This window comes from Leopardus geoffroyi, chromosome A1, assembly GCF_018350155.1.
Source record: "Leopardus geoffroyi isolate Oge1 chromosome A1, O.geoffroyi_Oge1_pat1.0, whole genome shotgun sequence".
NCBI classification, from domain to species: Eukaryota; Metazoa; Chordata; class Mammalia; order Carnivora; family Felidae; genus Leopardus; species Leopardus geoffroyi.
The window spans coordinates 172306930-172334260 of record NC_059326.1 but is presented as its reverse complement, the minus strand read 5'-3'; the positions used below and the strand labels follow the sequence as shown (position 1 = coordinate 172334260).

Below are 27331 nucleotides of genomic sequence, written 5' to 3'. Positions count from 1 at the left end.
TTCTTATATTCTGAATAAATATTTCTAATTCCATGATGTACTTTAACTGTGTTCATTAAAGGGTAAGGCTGTCCTTCTGCAATACTGTTTAATTTTTTTTTAAGTTTATTTTGCGAGAGGGAGAGAATTCCAAACAGGCTTTGCAGCACCGTCAGTGCAGAGCCCCACATGGGGCTCAAACTAACTAGCAACCCCAAGATCATGACCTGAGCTGAAACCAAGAGTCAGACACTTAACCGACTGAGCCACCCAAGTGCCCCTCCTGCAATACTGTTTAACATGTAAATATCAAACCTGTGATGCTTCACATTAAATCGAAAGCCCGGGTCAGAGCTGGGGACTAGAAAATAGTATATTAGGTCAAAACAGCCAAAGAAACCTCATTTATCGCCAATTTCTATTTAGCTGCCTTTTAAAACTTGGAATGAATGGGAAGTTATCTAACGAAAAATCAGGGAAATAGAATATAATTAAGAACTGGAGGGGGCGCCTAGGTGGCTCAGTTGGTTGAGCGACCAACTTCGGCTCAGGTCATGATCTCATGGCTTGTGGGTTCAAGCCCCACGTCGGGCTCTGTGTTGACAGCTCAGAGCCTGGAATCTGCTTCAGATTATGTGTCCCTCTCTCTCTCTGCCCCTCCCTCGCTCATGCTCTCTCTCTCTCAAGAATAAATAAAAAAATAAAAAGAACTGGAAGAGCAAGGAAGTCACACACAAATACAAGAAAGGATGGCAACATGTCTGTTAGAGAAACACTCTTCCTGCAAGTGTGTGGTCAGCTCTCAGTATGAAAGCTTTGGCCCCCTCTTAAAATTTTAAATAAAAATTATCATACAGCTGAGGTCTCTAGTGGAGAAGAATAGATTTTTCTGAAGATCCAAGGATTGTCAAGCATTCTATTTGGGACTGTCAAGCATTCTATCTGGAAAGCCTGGTTCTAGAAGAAGTATAAGGGATTGTATGTATGTAACTGTAATTCTGCTTTACAATAACCAAACTGTTGAGATGGAGAATACATACCAGTTCTTTATTTTCACTTTTGCAGACACATTCTACCTTTTAAGATTTCTTCTCATCGTGTAAGCAGGTCTTTATCTCATACTTGTCATTTTTTATCGGTCCAAAGAGGCACAACCAAAATATAATAACAAGTAACAGTAGCAGAAACCAGGTTACGGTAGTAATTAAAACTGCTGGAGCAGCAAAATTTATTGATATTGCACTACAAACAGTCTAAATGTAACACGATAATATTTTTACAGAAAGTCAATATTTGAACCATAAAAATGTTTTAAAATACAAAGGAAACTTCCCTTCATCCAAATTGTATTCTGTATGATAAAAGGTTTTTAATTTCTAAACTGATGTTATTTACATCAAAAAGCTTTCAAAAAAGAATAACTGTTAAGACAGGTCTTTGTTCATTTTCTCAGTGGAGAGTGCAGCTGGCATTTCTAGTAGACTTTATCCGGCAAACATTTAAACTCATTGGAAATTCTTAATTTATAATAGCCACACCCAAATTAAGTGAAAATCAGTCCTCATCCTTCCATTAACACAGAGGGAAAGAGACCAAGCTACTGTTTAGCCAGAATATAATAAATCCAGAAACACAAATCCACTCTAAAGGTCTCAATTTGTAGAACGAGGTAAACCCCACAGGTGTTTCAGAGGGTACCTTTTCTGCTCTAATTGTTTGACAACCAAATCAAGCACCAGGAACTTCATTACTACCATAAATAGAATTATTCCAATGGTTTACTGAGAGTCTTTTTCTAAACATTAAAATGCCCTAGAAGGTAAAGTAATAAAATGCTGTGATAATTAAGGCAAAAATTAAATGTTAAATCATTCCACATAAGACAAATGATTACTGAATAGTTTACAAACCTAGTTATCACATTTATTCTAAAGTCCAGTTCTCTTAATATCCTATTTAGTGAGACCACTTCAATTGTTTTCTGCCAGCTTTTGTAGGTCCCACATAAAATTTAACATGACTCAGCATAAATAGCTTCACCTTGTATACACTAAAACCTACTTCCAAGAAAACGGTTTTAAGACTACACATCTTCCATGAACATTACCTAGTCTCCACAGCATAAAAGACACTTCAAACCCTTGTTTTGGAAATAGCAAGGTTAAAAAAAAAAAAAAAATTCTTATCCCCTTTCCCATCCAAACTAAACTGCATATCTTTATTTTGATTAGATGAAAGACAATCTCATATATAAGAATATCTCACCTTAGTTAATCCATGAACTACAATTCCATTTGATTATTTTATTCTGAAATAAGATTGTTTTAAGTTTTCATTAAAGCCAACAGGTAAAACTTATAATCTGAATTGTGTCAATATTTACCAAAGACGATTTTTTATAAGGTATTAAGCTAATGCATTTCAAACACAATCATAAGAAAATATGTGTGTGTGTATATATATATATATACTATGTGTGTATTTAATATACACAAATATATATATACAAAATAGTTCAGGGTTTTATTTTCCTTCCCTGTTACTGAAAAAAAGTTTGTAAGAAAATGGAAAATCAGTGTCTCCTGTCCTAACTTTGAAGTGAGATATGAGCAAATAAGCAAAATTAAAGACTCCATTCTTTGGACACTTATATTTGAAATTAAACGGTACTTGTACAACATCCAAACACAAACCTAAATTGAACAGAGACAGCAGTGCCCTAGGACAGTAGTGAAACGCACAGAGAAACTCTCGTAGATACACCTTTTGTGCTTCTCTATCAGTGCACATGATATATACAGGACATGAAGAGTGTAAGTCCACTACTACTCATTCACTGCAAAAAGTATTAACACACCTAACCGAACGACTGAGAATAGTTACTACCTTGCTAAACTGCATTCTGTTGAAAACCTTTGCTTTCATTTGTTGTCATCCGTAGTTGATCTTAAAATATCACAAAAGAATATTCAGCCAAGGTATTTTACAAAGAACTAACTTCTTAAAGCTTGAGAAATGACTAACAATGGTAGATTTGTGCCCAAAATGTTTCAACTGTAGTAGCTATAGACTGTTTTAGAACCTCAGTCAACGAATTAAAAGCAGCTTAAATTAAAATATTACATTCTACCTCCGCAAGTCCACAACCTGTTAACTAAAGACCACTCAAGGACTAAAGACTAGCAGAACACTGCCCATTTTACTCTAGAACCACACAGAAGTTTTCTTTGTTCCCAAATCCAATAGACAAGCTAAATGCATTGAGAGACCCAAAACAGCACAGGTGTCCATAGCCTGCCTGTCTGCTTACAGCCCAAGGGTCAAGTGAGATCATCTGTAGAAGGCAAGCAAGATTATGATCACTGCATGTAAATTCCCACTGTGGCAGATTTACCACCATATGGATGTAGCACAAACTATTTTTCTATAGAAGGGATGAGATAAAAAAGGAGAGGTGGGGTGGGGTGGAGACTCTTATGGCCTCTTCCCGGCCAGTCACACCAAGAAACAGAATTAAGAAACAACCAGTCTTCAAATGGCATTCAACAGATAGAAGCCAAGAACCAAAACAACACCCAAACCCCTGCAAGAGCCCTCCCACCAAAAAAAAGCAGCACATATATATGTTGAGGGCCTTATTCTTCCATTGGATAAAAGAAGTCTACTAAGAGGAGGGCTGATATGGGACGAAGTCACAAACCAAGGCAACTGATTTCAACGGATTTCTGCATCCAATCCCTTTCTCCCAAGCACCCTTGGCCAATATGACACAGCTAATGCAAGCACTCTTGTCACGGTTATTTTCAGATTGTGCTTTCAAGCTGCTACTAGAGCTAGACCATCCCCTCTGCTAACCACAGAAGACACAAGACAAATGGAATCTCATTACTTGTGATTTCATTAATCTGGAGACCCAGAGTAAAGATTCAATTATAAACATCTCTCAAAATAAAACTTCCATATTTTACCATAGCTTTTTATTTACATTTCTTTGTACTTTAAAGTCTGAGCAACTAAGCTGGTGGCAGCCAGCCTTCCAAGTCCACTCCCATGTATGAGAGGTAGCTTCATTCTTTTCCTTAGCTTTAGACTACTGTTTCAATAGTAATGTGGTTTGTCACAAGAAAACTAGATGGAAAGGAATGGATCACCATTCAGGACAAATGTATAGCTACCATATGAAGTGACTATAACACATGCCTGACCGTGGCTGTCGGTGCTCTGAGTCACATTCCTGTAAGAAAGTAGAGCACTTCAGTGCAGCTGGAGTTGTAAATTATCAGCACAGGAAGGACTGCACTCTCAAATACTGGTCTCTGAAGTGAGAAAAATTACTTAAGATTTACTGGATTGCTTGGCAATGGTAAAAAAATAACTTTACCCAGAGCTAGGAAACACCTGGTAATGGCCATATATATTAGACACTGCTTGGCCTAGGCAATGATCATGTTTCTAGCCTAATACAACAGACAGCACTCAAGAATTGATTTATCTTCTAACATTTCTTCCTTCCACTCTTTGCCCAACAACTACAGCTATCTTCCCCTCAGAGCACTTTTGTTCTGTAATAATTCTCTATACTGGATCTTGAAACTGCAATCCAGAACTCTATTTTGCAAGCACGGGAAAGAGCCTTTACTGCCTATTTGCAATCTGCCATCTTTATGACACAGGAGTATAAACTTCAAGAGCAACTCAATTCTAGGTAGAAAAAGCTGCTGAGAAAGCCCATCATAATCTCATTTCTAGAGTTTTCGGCAACTATACAAATGCACTTTAAAGGCTTAGGACAGAACATAAAATGAGGAACTAGCCAGACTTTATCCAACTATCAAAAACAAGGTTTAACAAAACTGTACTTTTACTAACACTTGTTTACCCAGAGATAGGTACTTAAAGGAAAAGGATATTGACACCTTCAGACAAAATAAGTCTTGCTTATCATTAATCTGAAGTTAAAACAATACATATGAGCCCCTTCCCCAGGCCAGAATATAATCCGAGTCAAAATCATTAAGTAATACCTTTCTTCAATCAGAAACATGTTAATGAATTTGACCTTGTAACTATGATTAATATGCAAAGAAAACACTGCCTCAGAGAATACAGAGACACAATAGATGTCAATCAAAACACAATCTCTGAACAGGCAGAGAGAAGTACTGGTACAAAAATAAAGATAAAAAGCCACAATATATTATCATAGTAAGAAAAGTAATTTGGCAGTCTAATTTTTATATCGACTTCGCTCCTCACTGTTCAAGTTAACTCCTGTTGGAAACCAAAGGAGGGGGGAAGGGAATTAGGTAACGAAATGTTTTTAATGCATACATGCACTTAGACCTGAATTTTTCTAATGACCACCATAATATGTTGAGTTTTATAATAAAATTTAAATTTAATTCCTATGGAAGGATGCCATTCACTTAGATTTGAACTTTTTTATTTGACATTACACAAAACTACTAAAGCCTTAAAAGACAAAATACCCAATCTTACAGCATATAATTACTTTTGCTGTATTTTGCTATACATCTTCATTATCTGCACTTACTAATTGATATTTAATAGAAAAATAAGGATATCCAAAGCTCAAAGCAGCAAGCAGTGACCACAAATCCTTTGACAGCACAGGAGACTTGTTTTTATATATTAACATGAAAATCCAACTTAAGTTTCAAACCTCTTCAAATTTTACCCATGCTAAGGGTTTCATTCAATTTCTGTCTCAGGAGAGTGTCACTGGTTGAAATCCTAAAACCATTCATTTGCTCTTTCTTAACAAAAAGCTTGTGAAAGCATGTAAATTATACCCCTACCTTTTGGATAACAATGGTTAAGTACAAAAAACTTCACTTAACATCCTACAAATCATTACAGTTATACATAAAAGCACCTACAAAATTAAAAAAAAAAAAAAAAGATTCACAGTGCACTGAACCTTGGAACATGTAAGGTTGGAACATAAGAACATTTAAAAAGTGGACTCAAAGACCTATTTTTCTCTCAAAGACATAAAACATAATGAAGCCAACACAACTACTCTTCTCATCTAGCTTCTTAAAATGCAGCACACAGAAGTAAATTATTGCATATTCAGCACACTGCTTTATCACTGGATTCCTTCAAACCATGCTATAATTTCTCAGAGGAGAAATCCAGTTCTGTGCTAAGCATGGCCTTTCTCAAGGTAACCTGAACACTGAGAAATACACAGGTTCAAGGGAGTAAGTATAGCAGATGTACATAAAACAGGTACACCCAACTTATATATTTTCTGCATAGTTAAGTCATATCACACACATAAACTTTAACTCACATCTTTTTATCTCAAACTGTCAACACAGCTAAAAGCCTCAAGTTACCAAAATCCCATCCCAACAATACCCTTATTCTGTTCCACAGTGCATTAAATGAAGCAGCACAACAGCAATAACATTCAACTATTGTTAAACTGCTGTAATTGACAAGAGAGAATCTGTTGGTTCTTAAAAAGGCTCACCACACCTTTAGAGGACATACTTCTGGTAACTAACTCTAATCTCTTTTGCTTTCATATTTAGAGCTGAAAAACCCAACTCTAGGCACCAGAAAAACGGACTAAAATAGAAAAAAATTAAACAACAACAACACACACACACACACACACAATCACTGAAATTGTATGGTTTCCAGATGACAGTAAGTGAGTGAAAATGATTTACCTGCGAGGCAAACTAAGTTTTTACTCGCCTAACAATTTAACAGAAATCTGGAATGCTGGGACCAACTATAAATATGGCTCAAGGAGACCCAAGCAAAGCAGCTGTATTTCTGGAAAGAACAGTAAGAGCTTCCAAAAGCAGTCATATAATGCATTTTAAAAAAGGTCACAGAAGGATTCACAAGTTTATCACATTAAAAGATGCAGGATTATGAAAAACCTAATTTTAAACACACTGCTGTAATTGTGAATTCTCCTGCTTAGCACCAAGAGGGTGACACTTTTATTAATAAATAGAATTTCTCCTTTAAAATCAAGCCATTTAAAAGCTAAAGCAAAGAAATACCAAGTGAATTCCTTACAATAGTACTTCTTCTGAAAGTCCCACTGGGTTATATAGAATCCCTATTAAATAGGCTATCTATACAGAATAAAGATTTCTATAATAAAATTTACAAGCAGAGATATATTTTGTGGATACCACATGTAAAAAAAGATTTTTAAAACCCACATGACAGATGCACACGCACACATATGCTCACACACCACCCCTCAAAAGAAATACCTTCAGTGAGGTCAGAGGCAGCCCGAACACTAAACCCCTTTAAAGCCCTGGTGATTGTCCTCAATTAGAGCTGAAATCCTTCTTAAAATGGGCACTGCCACCCTTATTTAGATTTAAGAATCCTGAAGGAGCAAAATCTAGTGCCAGGAATGAGTTCTGTATATGCTACCTTCACGTTCGGATCCTCCCCTATTGAAATGCTTTACTTGTACTTGCCTGAACCATATGCCCCTTCCCTTCGTGCTCCTTCGTCCAGAGGCTTCAGCATGCCCATAAAAGCATGTCAGTTTCTGCTACTACTGAAAATTGGAACCTAATACATCAGTTTCCAGATATCAATACCGAGATGCAATGTAAAACTTAATAATGTCAGTATTCCATTCATATTTTACACAGCTACAACAGAAAATAAATTTTCACAGGAACAAAACCATTGTACAATACTAAAGGACTGATGGCAGGACAGTGAAGACAAGACCAAAGCAGTTGCCAGGCCCTGGATTCCCTGCTCCCCAGCAGGTTCACTGATCACTGACTGCACAAGGCTCTCAATGCCAAGTCAGAGTGTCCACTCCCCACCCAACCAACTCAGTCCCTCTCCAGGCTGAGGACTTTGTCCCTTAATGAAGTGCTAAGAGTTCGTTTTTAACATGAACATTACATAGTAGATGCTGGCTCTAAAAATAACCTTTCAACAATTCTCCAAGCAGAGGAGGATTAGAGAACCTAAGTGGTTAGAAGCAGAGAAATGCGCAAAATGCCACCAAAGCAGATGACCTGCAATCTTGACTTCAGTGACATTTTCAGTTCTTGCATTCATTTAGTATTTGTGAATTTTAAGTTTCTTTTTAAAATGTCAATATAAGGAAACTCTTATTGCAATCACTGTCATGGATAGATGGAGCATTCCCATTATATTGGCTACCTGATGATGATGATTCAAATACTATTTTCTTGACCAGAACATGAAATAAAAACCACAATCACACAGAAAAAATGCTCTCATAAAAAGCAACTTAAATTCGTTGGCCAAACACTGAAAAGGTACATCTGTATAAAAGGTTTTAACTGCATTTACAGTGCAAACTCATGTTTCTTTCTACTCTCTCTTCTGCACAGAGAACAATATCTTCAGAAACATCATTGCCTCCCTGCATTTCTTTAAAACACCTGAGAAAGGTAAGGCTCAAAGAGACACCCACTCAAATGCAATAGGTCTCTGATCTTGGGACTTCCACAACACATCTGCTGCTATCAAAGGTCCAAGATTTTCATTATAGCATTATGGTCAAATTTAAAACTCAAAAAGGCTCTGGATGAAAAGGGGAACTTGCAATGACCATTACATGCCACAGACTGTCCCTCAGCATGTTCTAGCAACTGGTCTTCACCGGAGCAAGGCAAATCACATACAGCATCTGTTTAAAAAAATAAATACACTCGGTAACTTAGTAAGAACTCAAATACTGTCCTTCCTTTCTTTTGTTATAAAGGAATTCATATACAGTATATATTTTTGTCCCCACACTCAAAATCTAACATAAGCAGAACCATCAAAATACTTTCCTTTCCCTGAACTGGGGCTCAGCTGATTTTCTAATCCATTATTGTTTATTTTCACACATTCATTCAAAATCTGAATCTCAGCTTTTATTTATTTTTAAAGCATTCATTTTTTGTTGTTGTTATTGTTTATATTTGAGAAAAAGAGACAGCATGAGCAGAGGAGGAGCAGATAGGGAGACACAGAATCCCAAGCAGGCTCCAGGCTCTGAGCTGTCAGCACAGAGCCTGACACGGGTCTCATACCTACAAACCACAAGGATCATGACCTAAGCCAAAGTCAGACACTTAACTGACTGAGCCACCCAGGCGCCCCTCAGCTTTTAAGACCCTTAATGTTCACATGCTTTCAATAATGGGCATACTTTTATCTACCTCCCATATTTGTTTTTTGTGCCAACATAAAAGGAACCTGTTGACATAGATCAAAATGTAAGCACTTGTAAAGATTACAAATGTTAATATAAGATTTATAGAGGCCAGGGGCGCCTGGGTGGCGCAGTCGGTTGAGCGTCCGACTTCAGCCAGGTCACGATCTCGCAGTCCGTGAGTTCGAGCCCCGCATCAGGCTCTGGGCTGATGGCTCGGAGCCTGGAGCCTGTTTCCGATTCTGTGTCTCCCTCTCTCTCTGCCCCTCCCCCGTTCATGCTCTGTCTCTCTCTGTCCCAAAAATAAATAAACGTTGAAAAAAAAAATTAAAAAAAAAAAAAAAAAAAGATTTATAGAGGCCAATTCAAGAAAACTAAAGGCAGAGCAGAGCTTACCAAATCTTTAGGGAACACATTAACCTAAAGAAAAATCCAAATTTTCAAAATCATGGTACAAGAAAACTCCCAACTTATCAGGGTTTCACTTTTTGTTTTTTTAAGGTAGAATAGAGACTTGACCATGAAAGATAAAGAAAATCTCAAATGAGGTTTCCCAAGACAAAAATCCGTTTATACTTCATTTTCAAAACAACTCAAATTTTATATATCAATAGCATACCCAATTAAGCTGGGTATATGAAATGAGAGTATACCTTCTTTTAATGCCTTCTTCCCGAACATAAGGCTTTTTAAATATTTTGTGAAGTAACTGACTCCTGAACTTACCTTAATTAAACTATCAGTCTATCATGTCCCCAACCACCCAACATGGCCAGAAAAATCCTACTAAGGGTACTTTTACCCTCACAACTTATATATACCAAACTACTGATAGTTCCTATTACTTCACAGTTAACCTTAACTTTCCAAAATAGGATTAAAGCATCCCTTTTAAAATAGTGTTTATCTTGCTCAAATCATAAACAGTATTACAAAAAAAATATGACTATAATGGTTCTTATTTCTTAGACTTTTCTTTATGAAAGCCTTAAATTGAAATGGTGAATAGGGGCCCCTGGGTAGCTCGGTTGAGCATCCTGACTCTTGGTTTTGGCTGAGGTCATGATCTCACAGTTTGTGGGTTCAAGCCCCTCATCGGGTTCTGCGCTGACGGCCCAGAACCTGGAGCCTGCTTCCGATTCTGTGTCTCCCTCTCTCTCCCTGCCCCTCCCTGCTTGTGTGCTCTCTCTCTCTCAAAAATAATAAATGCACATCTATTGCACAGAGATTTCAAATAATTCAAAACAGCATATACGAAAAAACAGTGTAGAGGAGCTTGCCTGGGTGGCTCAGTTGGTTAAACATCCAACTCTTGATTTCAGCTCAGGTCATGATCTCGAGGTTGTGATATCGAGCCCCGTGTCAGGCTCTCTCTGCACTGAGCGCAGAGCCTGCTTGGGATTCTCTCTCTCCCTCTATCTATCCCCCACCCACTCACATGTGCATGCTCTCTCTCAAAAACAAAAACAAAAAACAGTCTACTGCACTTTCAAATCTATTAAATCAGTATTACCAAAGAGCTTTCTACATTCATCAACATTACTTTCCAAATCAGATCACACACCTACTCTTTACAACTGAGAATTGAGATGTTGCAAATGTTACTTTAATAAATGCCATCCATAGGTACCACCTTAAAGTTGCTCATTACCTCCTAAAAGTGGGAAATATTCTCCTTCCGAAATAAGTGCTCCTCTTAACATATATGAGAATGAAGTCTCCTCACTTCTACAATACTAGGTTCTATCCCCCTCTAACTAGTATTTACTTACAATATTCATGGATAGCACAGTTTGACATTCACACACAAAAATAGCACACTGAAAGGGAAAATCGTTTCATCTTGATCATTTAAATAAGTTCAGTTTAGTCAGTTTCCTATTTAGAGAACGTGACCACATACCTGAACTCTCTACAGATCATGTGCAATTCTTCCTATTCATCTATCATAGTCCATTACACTCTTGACTAAAATCAAGGTTAGGTCAAAACCAAACCAAATCCCACCAGAGATTTTAAAAAGAAAATGACTTGCCTGTTTCGAAATTATCCTGAAGTTTTCGTGGATGAAGTTTTTTTTCACATTTCTATTAAGAAAAACACAAACACAGCATACCCTCCGTAGTCATTTCACTTAATATAAATGAGGAGGCGTATTATCAAATTTATCAGGAAGAAAATTAAACCAGGAATATAATCACCATCCCTAGTCTCATACTTGTATTTTTATTTATTTTAAGCCTAAAACTTTTTTTAGTTGATAACATGTAAAATTTAAAAACACCAGGAAAAAGAAAATTATTCGTTAATTTTCTGAACCCTGAGAATTACTCTTAACATTTCAGTGTATTTTTCTAGCTTTTTCTCTATGAAGATACTGTGAATCCATGTATAATTACTACGAATTAAGTGGAATTATTCAGTACATAAGACTACTCTATAACCTACTTTTAAAATGTAATATACTCTGAATGTATTCTTTTTTGAATAAATAGAAATCCACACCATTATTTTAACGACTACAGAGCTCTAGGATTTACATTTATTATTATATTCTTGGATAGACTATTTCCAAGTTTTTATTATTAAAAAGAGAAATGGGATGAACATTCTTTAAAATTTTCTTCTAGGGAAACACTTTAAGAACCTCTTCCGCCTTGCCATACAATCAGACTACTCTCTAGAAGGTTATACCAACTGGTTATTTTTAAGTGTTGTCAGCACACTCAACAATATACAAATGGCTCTCTTTTCATCTGTGTCAATCAGACAGGAAAAAAGTATAAGAGTAAGAGGCAAGTAGTCTAAAAGTAAACTGATCTTTAACATGTCTTTGCCTGTGAAAATCAAAACACAAGTTAGGTAAACAGCGCCTAGGAACTCAGGTAAAAAAACTTTTTGCTAAAACCTTAAAACTACTATTTTCACCCACTTATTAAAAAAAGAAAAGTAGATGAAACTATAAGAAAATTCAACAGACAAATACCAGGACTTGCAGAAAGGATAAGCAAGGAGACCCATTAATTATGAATTACTTTCTGGAGCAAAATGGTCAGTTATTTGTCTTTAGCCCTAGTCTAAAGGCTATGGCACCACCTACATTTTAATTTTCTAAATTCTATCAACTTAAAAAAAAAAACCAGTGATATTCTTCTTAACTATTAACTTTATTAAAATACAGACTCTATTTAGAAAAATACAGACAGAAAAATAGATGAAGACTTGCTCTTTCTAGAAAGCAGGGTTGACTATGCATTGTTTTCATAGTACTAATAATATTTAAATACCTACATAAAAAATTAGACGTGCAACTGAATGTTAGAAACCTGTAACTGAGAGTAGCCAGATATTTTAAGTGAGCAAATAATGCACAATTTCACCCCACAAAAATCTGTCAATATATTAATTCAACGTGCCTTGACAATGCACTTGCTCCCCTCCTAAAAAGGGTGAACTGCCTTCTTAGCATTAGAACTATAAGTCTTACCATCAAGGGATTCTGCTGCTTGGCTGGCTGGCTGTGGACCCCGTTTGTTCTTTTCTTTTGATTAGGTGAGTCCTGATACTGTTTTCTGCCATTTCCCCTGATACTTTGATTCTGTTTTTCCAATAAGAAGAAATAAAATATAAATCTACAGTATAATGTAATAAGACAAAAGAATATAACGCCAAGAATATGTGGAAAAAAAAAATATATATATATATATATAATTAGCTGGTTGATTAAGAGTTTAGCAAAGTCCTCCCCCAAAATTTTCCTAAAACACTGGGGAACCATACCATATCAATATTTTCTTATAGAAGACAGTGCTTCACAAAGCCAAGATTCCTCTAAAGGTATGAAATGGCATATACAAGGTCCCTAACACTCTTGCCATATCCCATTTCTATCTACAGATTTTGTTTACAATGCATGAGTTAAAAAAAGAATGGGAGCGGGGAGAGGAACAAGTTTGAAAAGCTTAAGCAACGGTCAAAGAAGCCTCTCTAGGAATGCCTGGGTGGCTTGGTTGAGTGTCAGACTTCAGCTCAGGTCATGATCTCACAGTTCATGAGTTTGAGTTCTGCATCGGGATCACTGCTGTCGGCACAGAGCCTGCTTTAGATCCTCTGTCCCTCTTTCTCTGCCCCTCCCCCGCACAGGCTCGCTCTCAGAAATAAACATTTAAATCCAATCTGACAATCTTTGCCTTAAAAAAAAACAAAAAACAAAAAACACCTCTCTGTGAGGGGAATGCTAAGGTACACTGGCCACAGTTCTCAGGACAAGAAATATGTAGCAGATGTGATCAACTATTACCTAAAATCTGCTTTAAATTATTAATAAACAAAAAAGCATTTTTAAATTAATAATCTCTTTTATACAAAATAAAGATTGGTGGCGTGCCTGGGTAGCTCAGTTGGTTAAGCATCAGACTCCTGATATCAGCTCAGGTCATGATCTCACAATTGTGAGATTGAGCCCTGCGCTAAAAAAAAAAAAAAAAAAAAAGCTCAAAATAAAGATTTTTTTTTAGCTGGTTGATTAGGAATTTAGCAAAGTCCTCCCCCAAAATTTTCCTAAAACACTGGGGAACCATACCATATCAATATTTTCTTATAGAAGACAGTGCTTCACAAAGCCAAGATTCCTCTAAAGGTATGAAATGGCAAATACAAGGTCCCTAGCAATCTTGCCTTATCCCATTTCTATCTACAGATTTTGTTTACAATGCCTGAGTTAAAAAAAAAATGGGAGCAGGGTATTTTTTTTCTTTTTTAGAGAGAGAGAGTCCATGGAAGTAAGGCAGAAGCAGAAGAAGAGAGAGGGAAAGAAAGAGAATTTTTAAAAATTCATTCATTTATTTATTTAGAGAGAGAACACACACACCCATGGGGCAGAGAGAGGGAAAGAGAGAATCTCAAGCAGGCTTCGCACTTCCACATGGAGCCTGACACAGGGCTCTAACCCACAAACCATGAAATCATGACCTAAGCCGAAACTAAGATTCAGACACGACTGAGCCACCCAGGTGCCCCAAGACTGGTATTCTTAACGTTTAGGCCATTATCCCTAAATTTAGACCTAAAGCCTAAACATTCAGTAGATGACATCTTGCAATTGTAGTGCTTTAACATGAGTTAATTTTCTTACCAAAAAAATATCTAAGTTTAACTTAAAAAAGTTTTTAAAATTTTTTAAATGTTTATTTTTGAGAAAGAGCACACATGAGCAAGAGAAGGGCAGAGAGAGATGGAGACACGAAACCCAAAGCTAGCTGTCAGCACAGAGCCCAACGCAGGGCTCAAACCCACGAACCTTGAGATCATGAGCTGAAGTTGGATGCTTAACAGAATGAGCCACTCAGATGCCCCCCAAAATAGTTTTTAAACATTAATTTGCCCTTAGAAGTTTTGAAAGGACAGTTAAGAGAACTGACTAAAACAGTGTGAATAAAATATTTTATATTTTAAAATATACCAAAATACATTTATTTATGTCCTAATACCTACAGAAAAAATTAAGCAGTTCCTAAAATAGCTTGAAAACAGTAAGCTAACTTAATGATAAGGAACAGAGAACAAACTGATGGTTGCCAGAGGGAAGAGAGGTAGGGGGCTGGGCAAAATGGGTGAAGGGGAGTGGGAGATACAGGCTTCCAGTTATGGAGTAAGTCACAAGAATAAAAGGCAAAGCATAGGGAATATAACCAATCACATCGTAATGGAGCTGTATGGTGGCTGTATGGTGACAAATGGTAGCTATACTTGTGGTAAGCACAGCATAACATATAGAGATGTTGAATCACTATGTTGTACACCTGAAACTAGTGTAACGTTGTCAACTATACTCCCAATAAAAATAAAAACTAAAATTAAAAAAAAAAAAAAAAAAGGATGGTAAGGAAATAGGCTTTCAGAAACTCGTATTACCACACACTTTTAATTCAATTTTATCCTGCTCTTCCGGGTATCTGGTTTTTTTAGTGTGATACTATATACATAAAGTTTAACACTATAACCACTTTTAATTGTACTTTTCAATGCAAAAAGTTTGTAATTTTGATGAACCCAGAATATTTTTTAAAAGAATGAAAATAAACAAGAGTAGCTCAAATGATAAAGGCAGGTAATACCAAGAATTAGTAAGAATGTGGAACAACTCAAGCTCTCATATATTTTGTTGGGGATATAAAATTACTTGAGAATATTGTTTGCAGCATATACTGAAGAACACAGGTATATCCAGGGATCCAAAAATTCTGTTTGTTACCTATACACAAAAGAACGGTGTATGCTCATCCAAAGATATGTACAGAAATATTCATAGTAGTATTGTCTATAAAAGCCTGAAACAGGTAACATCCAAAATGTCTATTAAGAGTAGAATGGATAAATAAAGTGTGGTATAATCATGCACTAAATTCAATACAACAATAAACCTTTCACTGGTTGCATATATACCAAAGTCAGATGTTAATTCTGATTACTTACTACACTGGATTTACAGCAAAACTGTAAAGGTTAAGAAGACTCAGCCGTGCTTCAAATCACAAGTCAGGAATGCAGCAATTGTTGATCAACAATTCAGAGCTCTTTAACTGTTAATCTGCAGTTCTTCGATTCAGATACATTTCAAAATCAAATCTAAAGTTAGAAAAATCTTTAAATGTATTATCACTCACCTTTGCTTTTAAAAGGTCAGACATTTCAGAATGATTATTATATGGCTTTTGCTGCAGTGGTTGCCTGTGTTTCACCCACTGGTCACCAGGAGAACCTTCAGGAAATAACTGCTGACTGTGGCGGAATTTGGTTCGACTATACCAAGATTTAAAAAATAAAATTCAGATCAGAAAATTTTCACTTAAAGTTCTTCTAACACCAGATTACAAACTTTACCTTCTTATTTATCATCTCCCTGCACTGGGATGTACCTTACATAAGGACACAGTCAGTGAAGGCCTGGTGTTCACTACTTTTTGAATGAACTAATAAGTAGTATTTTTAATCCCAAACTTTTCTAAATTAACCACATTACCTCCCCCTATAACTGATCATACCTTTAAAAATCTCAAGAAAATAATTCCAAATTTAGTTGAAACTAACAAGTGTAAGTGGATATTCCTTCTTAATAGGACAGATAACTCACATTCTCACCAGGATTTTTAAAGTATGGAATTTGAAGTAGAAGAGGAACTGAAAATTTAAGCTATATTCTAGGGCAAAAAAAATTAAGGAGCTGAAGACAATAGATGAGCAAATTAAATAAAGGTCTGGTCTCAAATTCTTATATGAAAGAATTTGATTGTAAAAGGTTGTACTCATGCACTGGTCCGTAATAAAAAATAAAAAAACCAATATTCTACAGTACCATTTACATGTATAATACAGTCCAGAGACACTGATCCAAAGAACTGCATTACAGTGATTGCTTCTGAATACTTGAGAGTTCTTCTCCTTTCCCATTAAAAAATTATAATAGGCGCGCCTGGGTGGCTCAGTCGGTTAAGTGTCTGACTTCGGCTCAGGTCATAATCTCACAGTTTGTGGGTTCGAGCCCTGCGTTGGGACTCTGTGCTGACAGCTCAGAGCCTGGAGCGTGCCTAAGATTCTATATCTCCCTCTCTCTCTGCCCCTCCCCGGCTCACACTCTGTCTCTCTCTCTCTCTCTCTCAAAAATAAACAAACATTAAAAAAAAATTTTTTTTAATTATAATAAAATTGCAGCATCCCTACTTTCTTGAGACAAAATTCAGGTATTTCCTCTAACACATCACCAAAGACATTAGTCTATATGCTAAAAACACACTATCCCCGCCTAAGAAACTTGAAATTTGGTTAAAGCTGCTTTATTATGTCCTTATTCCACCTTCCAGGACCACAAAGCTTAGGACTAGAAGATAGGGGAGGCCTATCACACATTATGGTGGACCCAAACATGAATAAGCATACAATTTTTTTTCCAAACAGTGTCACTATTTCATAACTTTTTAGTTGCATGTTTGTCTCTTTTTAATTTTGCCTACACTCCTGTCTACTTTTTCTACAGTGTTTTACTTTAGTAGTATATAATGTGGTGATTATAACCATAGGTTCTGAAAGGCAGAAATGATTCTCAGGGCATTTAGTCCAAACTCCTGTCCTCATAAAACCCAGCTAAAATGGAATATTCCCTATGTATTTAAAAATATTGACTATAAATGTGGTTACTCCTGTTTAATTTTTGAAGCCCTGGGATGAAAACAGAACATTAAATTAAATTAAAGAAAATGTAAAATGCAACTCTCTCTGAACCTAACAAAGTTCTAGCAAGCTTATTACAAACATACATGCTTATTTAACAAAATTCCTTACTCAGCCTACTCTGTAATTTTGATTTGGATACAATTAAGTTCCAACCAAGAAAATGTTCTTTGTGGTTCCTGTCCACATAACAGTCACTTTTTGCAGTACAACAGTCTATGTTGGAAAAAAGAGAAGCCACCCCACGTCTTCACAGTTCTATCTTTCTGAACAAATTACTCATCTGCACTCATCGCCCTACACAAAAACAAACCTCAACATATCTCCCATTCAACCACCTTCAGATTCAACTTCCTCTTAAAGTAGGATATAAGAATAGAGAAGTAACTATAAACACACAGATTTTTTTTTCCTCATGTTCTATCCATCTAAAAAGGTGGTACCCTCTTGTGTATACTATTTTAAAATGAGCCTGAAGCTCCTTTCCAACTCCAATTAACCTTTTTCACCTCATTAAAAACCCTTTATAAAAAAATTTCTATTATCTATGAGACTAGTAACAAAATAGTACCTACAGAAAAGAATTCAACACCTCTGGAAACTTTGGAAGTAATATGTTAGTGTTAAACACTATCAGAAGGTAGGGGCACCTTGGTGGCTCAGTTGGTTAAGTGTCTGACTTTGGCTCAGGTCATGATCTTGCAGTCCGTGAGTTTGAGCCCCATGTCAGGCTCTGTGCTGACAGCTTGGAGCCTGGAGCCTGTTTCAGATTCTGTGTCTTCCTCTCTCTCTCTCTACCCCTCCCCCACTCGTGCTCTGTTTCTCTCTCTCTCCCTCTCAAAAAATAAATAAAAATTAAGAAAAAAAAAAACTATCAGGAGGTAGGAATCCTATGAATATATTTCTTTACCTCAATTTTTCCACAGTGGGTTTAGCTGGTGTGCTACCAACAGAGGAAAATCCATTGTCACTGTCTGAGGAATCTCCAAATCTCCGGGAAAGCCAGTCCCTTAATGGCCTATGGAAACATTAAGAATTCACTTTTAAAACTGGGCTACGTAAAGAAACTATCAGAATTACGAAGATTACTTTAGTATTTTGATAAACAAGGACATACCTGATAAAGGGAATGGCCATAAAGAATTTGTTAGGTGCCAAACCAAGTTTGGATTTTGGAGTCATATCATTTCTATGACAGGGCAATTTCTCAATGGAGAACCACTCAATGTTCTGAGACAGAAGAAAAGAATTCATTGAATTATCATCAAGGAGTTTCTAAAAGCAATTTCCTACTTCATTGAATTGCAACTTCGATGCTGTCTAGCAACTTGAAAATTCTTTCAGTTACATACCCGAATTTCTCTTCTGGTTTTTGGGTTAAATTTTGTGTCTTTTGGAATTCCTGGAATGATGTACAAACGAGCAAGCTGGTCATTGATTCGAAGTTCAATGTAATCATCCTTACAAATATAATCTTTGATATCAAAACCAGTTTCTTCAAAGACCTGGAAATAAATTTGGATGATGATTTTTTTTTTTTTAACGTTTTTATTTATTTTTGGGACAGAGAGAGACAGAGCATGAACGGGGGAGGGGCAGAGAGAGAGGGAGACACAGAATCGGAAACAGGCTCCAGGCTCTGAGCCATCAGCCCAGAGCCTGACGCGGGGCTCGAACTCACGGAGCGCAAGATGGTGACCTGGCTGAAGTTGGACGCTTAACCGACTGCGCCACCCAGGCGCCCCTGGATGATGATTTTCAATTGCTGCTGTTAGACCTCCAGTTTGTTAAAATTTACTTCAAAGGCAAAAACTCAGAAATATCCAGGCAAGTAAAGGCATGAAAACACTAGGCAAGAAGTCAGAATGCTCTAGGGTTCTAGTTCTGCCTCTATTGAACTGTTCAACTATGGATAAACCCTTTAATATATCTGAGCCTAAGTTCTTCACCTATTCAATGAAGGAAGATGTGTGATACTGCGGTTTACAATAAGAAAAACATATTATTTGGTTTTCTTCACCTTTCTGGTACAAACCTCCTAAAACCCTCAGAATTTCCTAAGCATGAAAGCCACAAGGATGTCTTCTGTTATGTTAATGAGGTAACTTCTTGCCCCTACCTAAAGATGGGGGCTGACTGCCAGGAGAACCAACCAAGTTCAGAGGACTAGAACTTTCAGTCCCACCCTCAACCCCCACCCTCCTCCCATCACCAGGAAGGAGAGAAAGGCTAGAGATTGAGCTCAAAAAGCCAACAGCTAGTGATTTAATCAAGACTGCCTACACAAAGACACCTCTATCTATACAAACCCAAAAGGCTGAGGGGTGGGGAACTGGACGGTGACTTCTGGGTTAATGAACGTGGAGATTTGGGAAGAGTGGTACAGGAGGAGAGAGCACCCTTTTTCCATACTTTGCCCTCTACATCTCTTCCATCTGGCTGTTCTTGAGTTATATATATCCTTTTAAATAAACCAGTTTTTCTCAGTTCTAAGAGCCATTCTAGCAAATTAACTGAACCCAAGGAGGGGGGCCGCTGGAACCTCCAATCTAGGTCAGAAATACAGAAATTCAGATGACAGTCCAGAAACCTGGACTTATGACTGTCATCTGAAGTGAAGGGCAGTCTTGTAGGAGTCCCTTAACCTGTGGGATTTGATTCTATCCAGGTAGACAAACTCAGAATTGAGCTGAATTATAGGACACGCAGCCAGTGTCTGTCAATTGCTTGTTGGTGTGAGAACAACAGCCACCCCCACCTCCACCACCACACACACTCATTGTAATTGGGTCCAGAACTCTTAAGCTGGGACCACATATGATTTTATTAACAGCACATATGAATCTACATACACCAAGTTACAGACTAAAAACTCTTATACAAATAAAACTATTTTTCAAACATGAAAACTGAATTGTGATTAATACTAACTTTTTTTTTTTTTTACGGACAGATTTCAAAAGTAGAGCTACAACCTCATTTGTGTGTGAGTGGGGGGCAAACGCAAAAGAACTGAAAACTAGTGAAAAGACAGACGCATGGTTCTAAAACTGCCTTCCCTCAGGGGCTGGAGGAGGAGGAACTGGGAGAACATACATCTCAGGAATTGGTGTTACATCCAACCTTTACCTCTTCCTTCAACCAAAGAAACCATACTTACTCTGATTAACAAATTGGGCTTCTGTGTAAAATAAAAAAACTACTCATCTCTTCTAGCCTTAAAGTTCTTCTTCAAATAACATGTGTTACTCTGATGAAGTCCTTCTCCACTTCATCCCCCCAGTCAAAAAGGCTTTGGATTCTCAGTGTCTAAAGTCCAGTGAGGATCTTTTACACTGTAGTAAGTCCTTCCCTCTGGTTTCAGCATCTCCTAACCAACCAGTGGGGCAGAAGATATTAAAACACATGGCCAGGGCTGAATCTCTTGCAAGATCCAGGTGTAGAGGAGCTATTCCTACTCATTTCTTTCATCTTTCTGCCTTCTCTTGTCAGTTCGATGTACATCTTTCTACATTCCTCAAAAAAGGCACATCTCTCCTTCTCTCAGGCATGTATAGTCCATGACTCCCAACTTAGGCTCCTCCATGACACCTCACTTCTATAAATTCCTAAGTATGCTAAACCTTTTGTTCCTTATCTTAAAAGCAAGGTGAATATACTCACTTGAAAAATGTTCTGTGGTATACAGAAAAAGGAGAAACATTACTTGTATTTCCTACTTCTGGAAATGTCAGACTGGGTGTGCATGTATATACTTGGTATTTAAAAAAAAGAAAGAGTGGCACTTGGGTGGCTCAGTTAAGCGCCCTACTTCAGCTCAGGTTCATGATCTAATGGTTCATGAGTTTGAGCCCCGTGTTGGGCTTTGTGCTGACAACCCAGAGCCTGGAGCCTGCTTCAGATTCTGTCTCTCTGCTCCTCCCCTACTTGTGTTCTCTCTCTCTCTCTCAAAAAATATTAAAAAATTTTAAAAACATAAAATTTTTTTAAGGAAAAAAAAAAAGAAAGAAAGAGGGGCACCTGGGTGGCTCAGTTGATTAAGTGTCTTGATCTCAACTCAGGTCATGATCTCATGGTTTGTGAGATCAAGCCTTGCCATCAGGCTGTCACTTGGGATTGTCTCTCCCTCTCTCTCTGCCCCTCACTGGTTTGCATACACGTGCACACATGCTCTCTCTCCCCCCACCGCCAAAAAAGAGTACACTTATCTTAAAAAAAATTTTACATGCATAAGTATTTAGGGATTAAGGGGCATTATGTCTGCATTTTATTCCCAAGTTATTCAGCAGTAATAATAAAAACCATACACACATATGTATCAAATGTAATAAATCAAATATGGCAAAATATTAATAGGCAAATATATTCTTTGTGTTACTGTTCTTTATTTTGCTCTATACTACTTGTAATTATCTCAATAGTAATGCATTTAGTGCATTCAAATATGTACTGTGTGCTTATTAATAAGTAACAGGTACCATCCTACACACGGACTTCAGAAATTAATAAAGCAAGCACTGCTCTTTAAGGAACTCAGCCTAAAAAAGAAAATAATTGTAATACAATATACATGCCAAGAGGTAGGTGGATACTGTAGGAATACATAACTCAGTCATGGGTTAAGGTAAGGTGTGAGTTGTGAAATAGGGTGGTTATCTCAAGAAGGTGTCATGGACAGCACTCTAGTCCGCTGGATACACTTGAGCTGGACTTGAAAGATGAATAGGAGTTTGCCAGATAGGAAAATGGCATTCCGCTTAGAGCTGGGAAAGACTATAGCTGAAGAATCATATGGGAGGAAGTGGTACAATATGAGGTAAAATGAAAAGAGCCATCAGCGCTAAACATAGCTTCAAACCCTGTACAACCAAACTTAGAACAAATATAATAAAGTAACAGATATAAACTCCCAATTCTAGAAGTGATGAAGACTGATTTGCCTCTAAAGTTAGGTATCCAGGGGCGCCTGGGTGGCTCAGTCAAATAAACACCAAACTCTTGATTTCGGCTCAAGTCATGATCTCACGGTTCAGAAGTTGGAGCCCCAGGTGGGATAGATATTCTCTCTCTACCTCTCTCTGCCCCTCCCCACTCACACACACACACTCTCTCTCAAAATAAAAAATAAAGTTAGGTATCCATTCTCATCATATTTACCAGGAAAAGCTTTTAATAGCTCACTCACATACACAGACATCAAAGACAAAAATTTTGATACCACATCTTCTATGGATCAAATCCATTCCTGTATTGTAGTACATAGTTAATTTTCCTGGCACAGAGAATAGCATTAACTTCTCAAATGATATCAGATAAAAATCCCTAAGTAAGATTAAAAAATGTGCTGCCCAAAGAGCACCAGCACAATGAAATCCTCTCCCTATTATCTAATATCTTTTATAAACCTATAGGAAGAAGTAGAATAAACCAACCAATTGTTCCTCTGTACAAATTCTATCAAGATTAAGTTATGTAAATGCATATTAAAGTCAGCTTCATTACAATAAAATATACCGTTTTGCTAAATAGTAAGCAACAAAATGAAATCCTGAAAACACAGGAATCACTTGCTTATTCAACAACTGGTATTTCACCACAATTAACAATGAAAATATACTGAAGTTATCCTAACACATCCTTTCAACAATCTCTAGAAAACATTTTCCCATCCTTGTCCTAAATCTACTTCACTGAATAAAAATAATTAGAACTTGGGGCGCCTGGGTGGCTCAGCGGGTTAAGCATCCAACTTCGGCTCGGGTCATGATCTCACGGTTCTTGGATTCGAGCTCCATGTCAGGCTCTGTGCTGACAGCCCAGAGCCTAGAACCTGCTTCAGATTCTGTGTCTCTCTCTCTGCCAGGCCCAGCTCACACCCTGTCTGTCTGTCTCTCTCTCTCTCTCAAAAAAAATAAATTAAAAAAATTTAAAAAAAAAGGTAACAGAACCCAATTAACAAAGGTGAACCAAAAGGTTAAAGACAGGAAATTTCTAATCAAGATGGCACTAAGGTTGGGGCACCTGGCTGGCTCAGTTAGAGGAGCCCGCGACTCTTGATTTCAGGGTCATGAGTTCAAACCTCATGTTGGCTGTAGAGATTATATAAGTAAGTAAGTAAGTAAATAAATAAACTAAAAAAAAAAAAAAAAAAAAAAAAAAAAAGATGGCACTAAGCTTTCTATTAATTATTCATACCTTGTCCCTGAGGAACCTGCTTTCAGTGTTTCTTTCAGCTCAGATCACATAAACAGTTCTTATAAGATGGATCAGATTCTGCTTTAACAAAACACCTCTGGACAGCCACATATAATGAAATAACAACATTAACTTAACTATAATAAACCAAATTAAAATGTTATTTAGCAACTTAAAACAAGCTTAAACACTCATGACAGAAACACGTAACTTAAAAAAAAAAAAAATTAAAAGAAAAAAAAAGTTTAAAGCATTAGCCTAAGTCTAATGGCAGCTAAAAAATTTCAGATAGAACACTTCCTGACAGGTTAATATGAAAGTGAAAATTAAAAGGAAATTAATTAAAGTGAAAATTAAAAGGAAAACTGTAATATTAACATGAACGCCTACAAAAAATAACAATCTGGTTTTAAACTAAGACATTGGTGATACTCCCCCCACCAGGGCCACACAGCACTGCTTCTGTTATACTGCAGCACCACCAAGTGGCAGAAACATACACTACAAGTCTAGGACTGCTAGTTGAACACTTTCAAACTCGAAAATGGCAGCTGCTTTGCACTGAAATTTGTCCTACCAAAATTCCTAAGTTGAAGGCCCAACCCTTAATGCGACTGACTGTATTTAGAAATAGGGCCTGTGAGGAGGCGATAAGGTAAAATGAGGACATAAGGTTGGGGGCCTAATAAGGACATTAAGGTTGGGGGTGTTCTTATAAGATGACAACAACAAAGGGCGAGCTCTCTGCACTCACACAGGCACCGAGGAAAAAGACCACATGAGCACAAAGCAAGAAAGCAGCCACCTGCAAGCCAGCATGAGAACCCTCACCAGGAACCTTGATCTTGGCCTTCTCAGCCTCTAAAACTTAAATTTCTGTTGAGTTTAAGCTACTCCATCTGTGGTATTTTGTTATGGCAACCTGACTGGACTAATATAGGAATGCTCAACCTTAACCCCCAAATTTTTCTCTCTTTATAACAAAGGCAACCATTTAAAAACCAAAAATAAAAATCAAATTCTAATCCAAAAATGTAGAAAAATTAAAGACAAGTTTTTTTCTGACATGTTCCTTTATCAGCTAAAAGAGGATGTTACTTAGATCTGAAAGTTTAAAAGGATTAATTCTTACTATCAAAAGGAAAAAGTCTTTCCTTGAAATTAAGGGTCTATGGTTTCTAAGAATACCTATGCTTTCCTCAGAGCAAGGCAAAAGCTCTAAAACAGAAAAAAAAAAAAACAAAAAAACTTATACATATTCACCTAAGGTAAACGTTATTAGAAAATAGATACACAGTACTTAAAAATCACAAATTCCTTCTGTTTCCATCTCTGTGTGTTTAGAAATACCCATTTACAAATATTCCTTGACTGCCTATATTGTAGTAGTCAGAAACATGGACTGCAGAGCCCAACCAAGGTTCTGCATCCCTGTTCTGCTGCTCACTGTGAGGCCTTGGGCATGTTACTAAACTGATCTGTTTCAGTTCCTCTCCTATAAAATGGAGCTGATCCTCTTCCATAATGGCTGTATCCCTCCCCACAAGATTCTCTGTAGCATCCTATCATTTACACTCCATTCTCTCATTCCCCATGCCCTAATAAACTTTTTCTTTCTTACAAATTATGGTGATCTAGAATTATTACTGAAATTAGCACCACATGAATAGGACAGTCTTTTATCTTAGTATTTCAGAGTAGAAAACAAACAAGATAAACTGAAGTGAAAACTGAGTGCCTCAGTTCACAGGTTAATTGCCTCTGCCCACCCCCATATCCTATATTTCTGCATCACCCAGCCTCTTACAATATAGTGTATAAAATTTGTCAGAAGGAAGGTTCTAGTGGTAGATGTAGATGATCCCTTGGGTCTGGGGTACTACTTCAGTTTTGCAAATTTAAATATTTGATGTTCTCTAAGTTTCCTCCAAAAGATCCAATTACAGAGACAGCTGATCTCACCAAATTTAGCCTGTTTTCCAGTTAATGTAGTCTCTTTTCTGGACCCAGACAATTATCATACTGCTGTAGGACCAGTCTAACTCTACGTACAGGATTACCGATCAATTCCTCTAAGTAGGATGCTAAGCTTTCTATTTTGTCTTCCTTATGAGCATGAGGACCACAAAATTTGAAGACATAAAAGGGAAGACTTTACAACCGCTCCATTTAGTCTCCTACTATCCACAGAAAGGGAAAGGTCTTAGAGGATGTCTCAATTTCTCACCTGTTACCTTTCAATATTAAGGGGTGTGGGTAAACCTTCATTTACTTGTATTATTGGTCTATAAGCTATTGCAAATACTTACTTAGAAAGCGTTCCATACTGAATTAGAAATGTAGCATTTTCAATCATTTTTTAAATCTTACTCCAAAGTAAATAACCACTAACGGTTTTTCTATGTTAAATAAATATGTTAGTGGTTTGTAAGAATTTTAATTACTATCACTCACCAATAATTACATCCAAACTTAAACCAGGTGAACGTTGCTACAGGAAAATACTGAGTCAAGACAAAGTAAGGCAACAGATCCAAATGAAATATGCCATAAAATCCATACTGCCGTCTCAAAAATATCTCAAAGTTAATCACTACCACCTTAGATTTTAAAGATATTTACTTCTAGTTATGAAGCCCTTAAATAACTCTTAATAGTACGTGTATCTTACAAAGATTAAGTGGCTCACCCAAAGTCTCTAGGATATTGACTAGCATTTACTAGAAACGTACTGGAACAAATCTTCAACTCCTAGAGCAGTTCTCTCTCCATTATATTGTGCTTCTTTATAGCTCAACTTCTCAAATTTCAAGAAGATGTAATGTGATAAATGATAAGGAATTCACAAACAAGAATACAGTCCACAATGTATAACAGGTACTACATAATTAATGCCAAACAAATGTCTAGACAACAACTGTTATTAAAGTTCAGAGACTACTATAGGATAGAGCTCACTGGTTAAATTTTAAAATAAACAGAATTTTAATTAAGAAAGAACCTTAGGGATGCCTGGTTTGCTCAGTTGGTTGAGTGTCTGACTCTTGATTTTGGCTCACGTCATGATCCCAGAGATGTGGGATCGAGTCCCACATTGGGCTCCACACTGAGCCTGCTTAAGATTCTCTCCCTCCCTCTGCCCCTCTCCCCCGTTCCCATGTGCTCTCTAAAATTAAAAAGAAAAAATGAATGAACTTCAGAAATTATTCACTCTACAGAATGGCCACAATCAAAAAGATAAGAAATAACAAGTACTGGTGAGGATGTGGAGAAAAAGAAACCCTCGTGCGCTGCTGGTGGAGATGCAAACTGGTGTAGCCACTGTGCAAAGAGCATAGAGGTTCCTCAAAAATTAAAAATAGAAATACCATATGATCCAATAATTCCACTAGTATTTACACAAAGAATACAAAAACACTAATTTGAAGCAGTGTTTTTACATATACCCTAATATACGGCATAAGCACCCCTATGTTTATTGCAGCATTATTTACAATAACCAAGACATGGAGGCAACCCAAGTGCCCATCGATAGATGAATGGATAAAGAAGACGTGGGGTACATACACACGTACGTACACACACACACACGAATACTACTCGGCCATAAAAAAAAGACTGAGAGGGGCGCCTGGGTGGCGCAGTCGGTTAAGCGTCCGACTTCAGCCAGGTCACGATCTCGCGGTCCGTGAGTTCGAGCCCCGCGTCGGGCTCTGGGCTGATGGCTCAGAA

The 27331-nt window shown here is 37.1% G+C and overlaps 1 protein-coding gene across 2 annotated transcripts in view; it reads right to left on the bottom strand.

Annotated features, from left to right (window-relative positions):
- Positions 1-1175: 1175 nt before the first annotated feature.
- The window catches only part of DCP2 (decapping mRNA 2), a 51503-nt gene continuing 25347 nt past the window's right edge, over positions 1176-27331 (bottom strand). For both annotated transcript variants that reach the window (XM_045446811.1, XM_045446810.1), the window contains 7 exons: positions 18757-18909; positions 18522-18634; positions 18315-18422; positions 15844-15979; positions 12666-12776; positions 11214-11265; positions 1176-8665 (listed from right to left, as the gene is read on the bottom strand). In XM_045446811.1, coding sequence (XP_045302767.1) covers positions 8502-8665; positions 11214-11265; positions 12666-12776; positions 15844-15979; positions 18315-18422; positions 18522-18634; positions 18757-18909 — 837 coding nt within the window. In that variant the 3' untranslated portion in view covers positions 1176-8501. The remainder of the gene's footprint in view (positions 8666-11213; positions 11266-12665; positions 12777-15843; positions 15980-18314; positions 18423-18521; positions 18635-18756; positions 18910-27331) is intronic.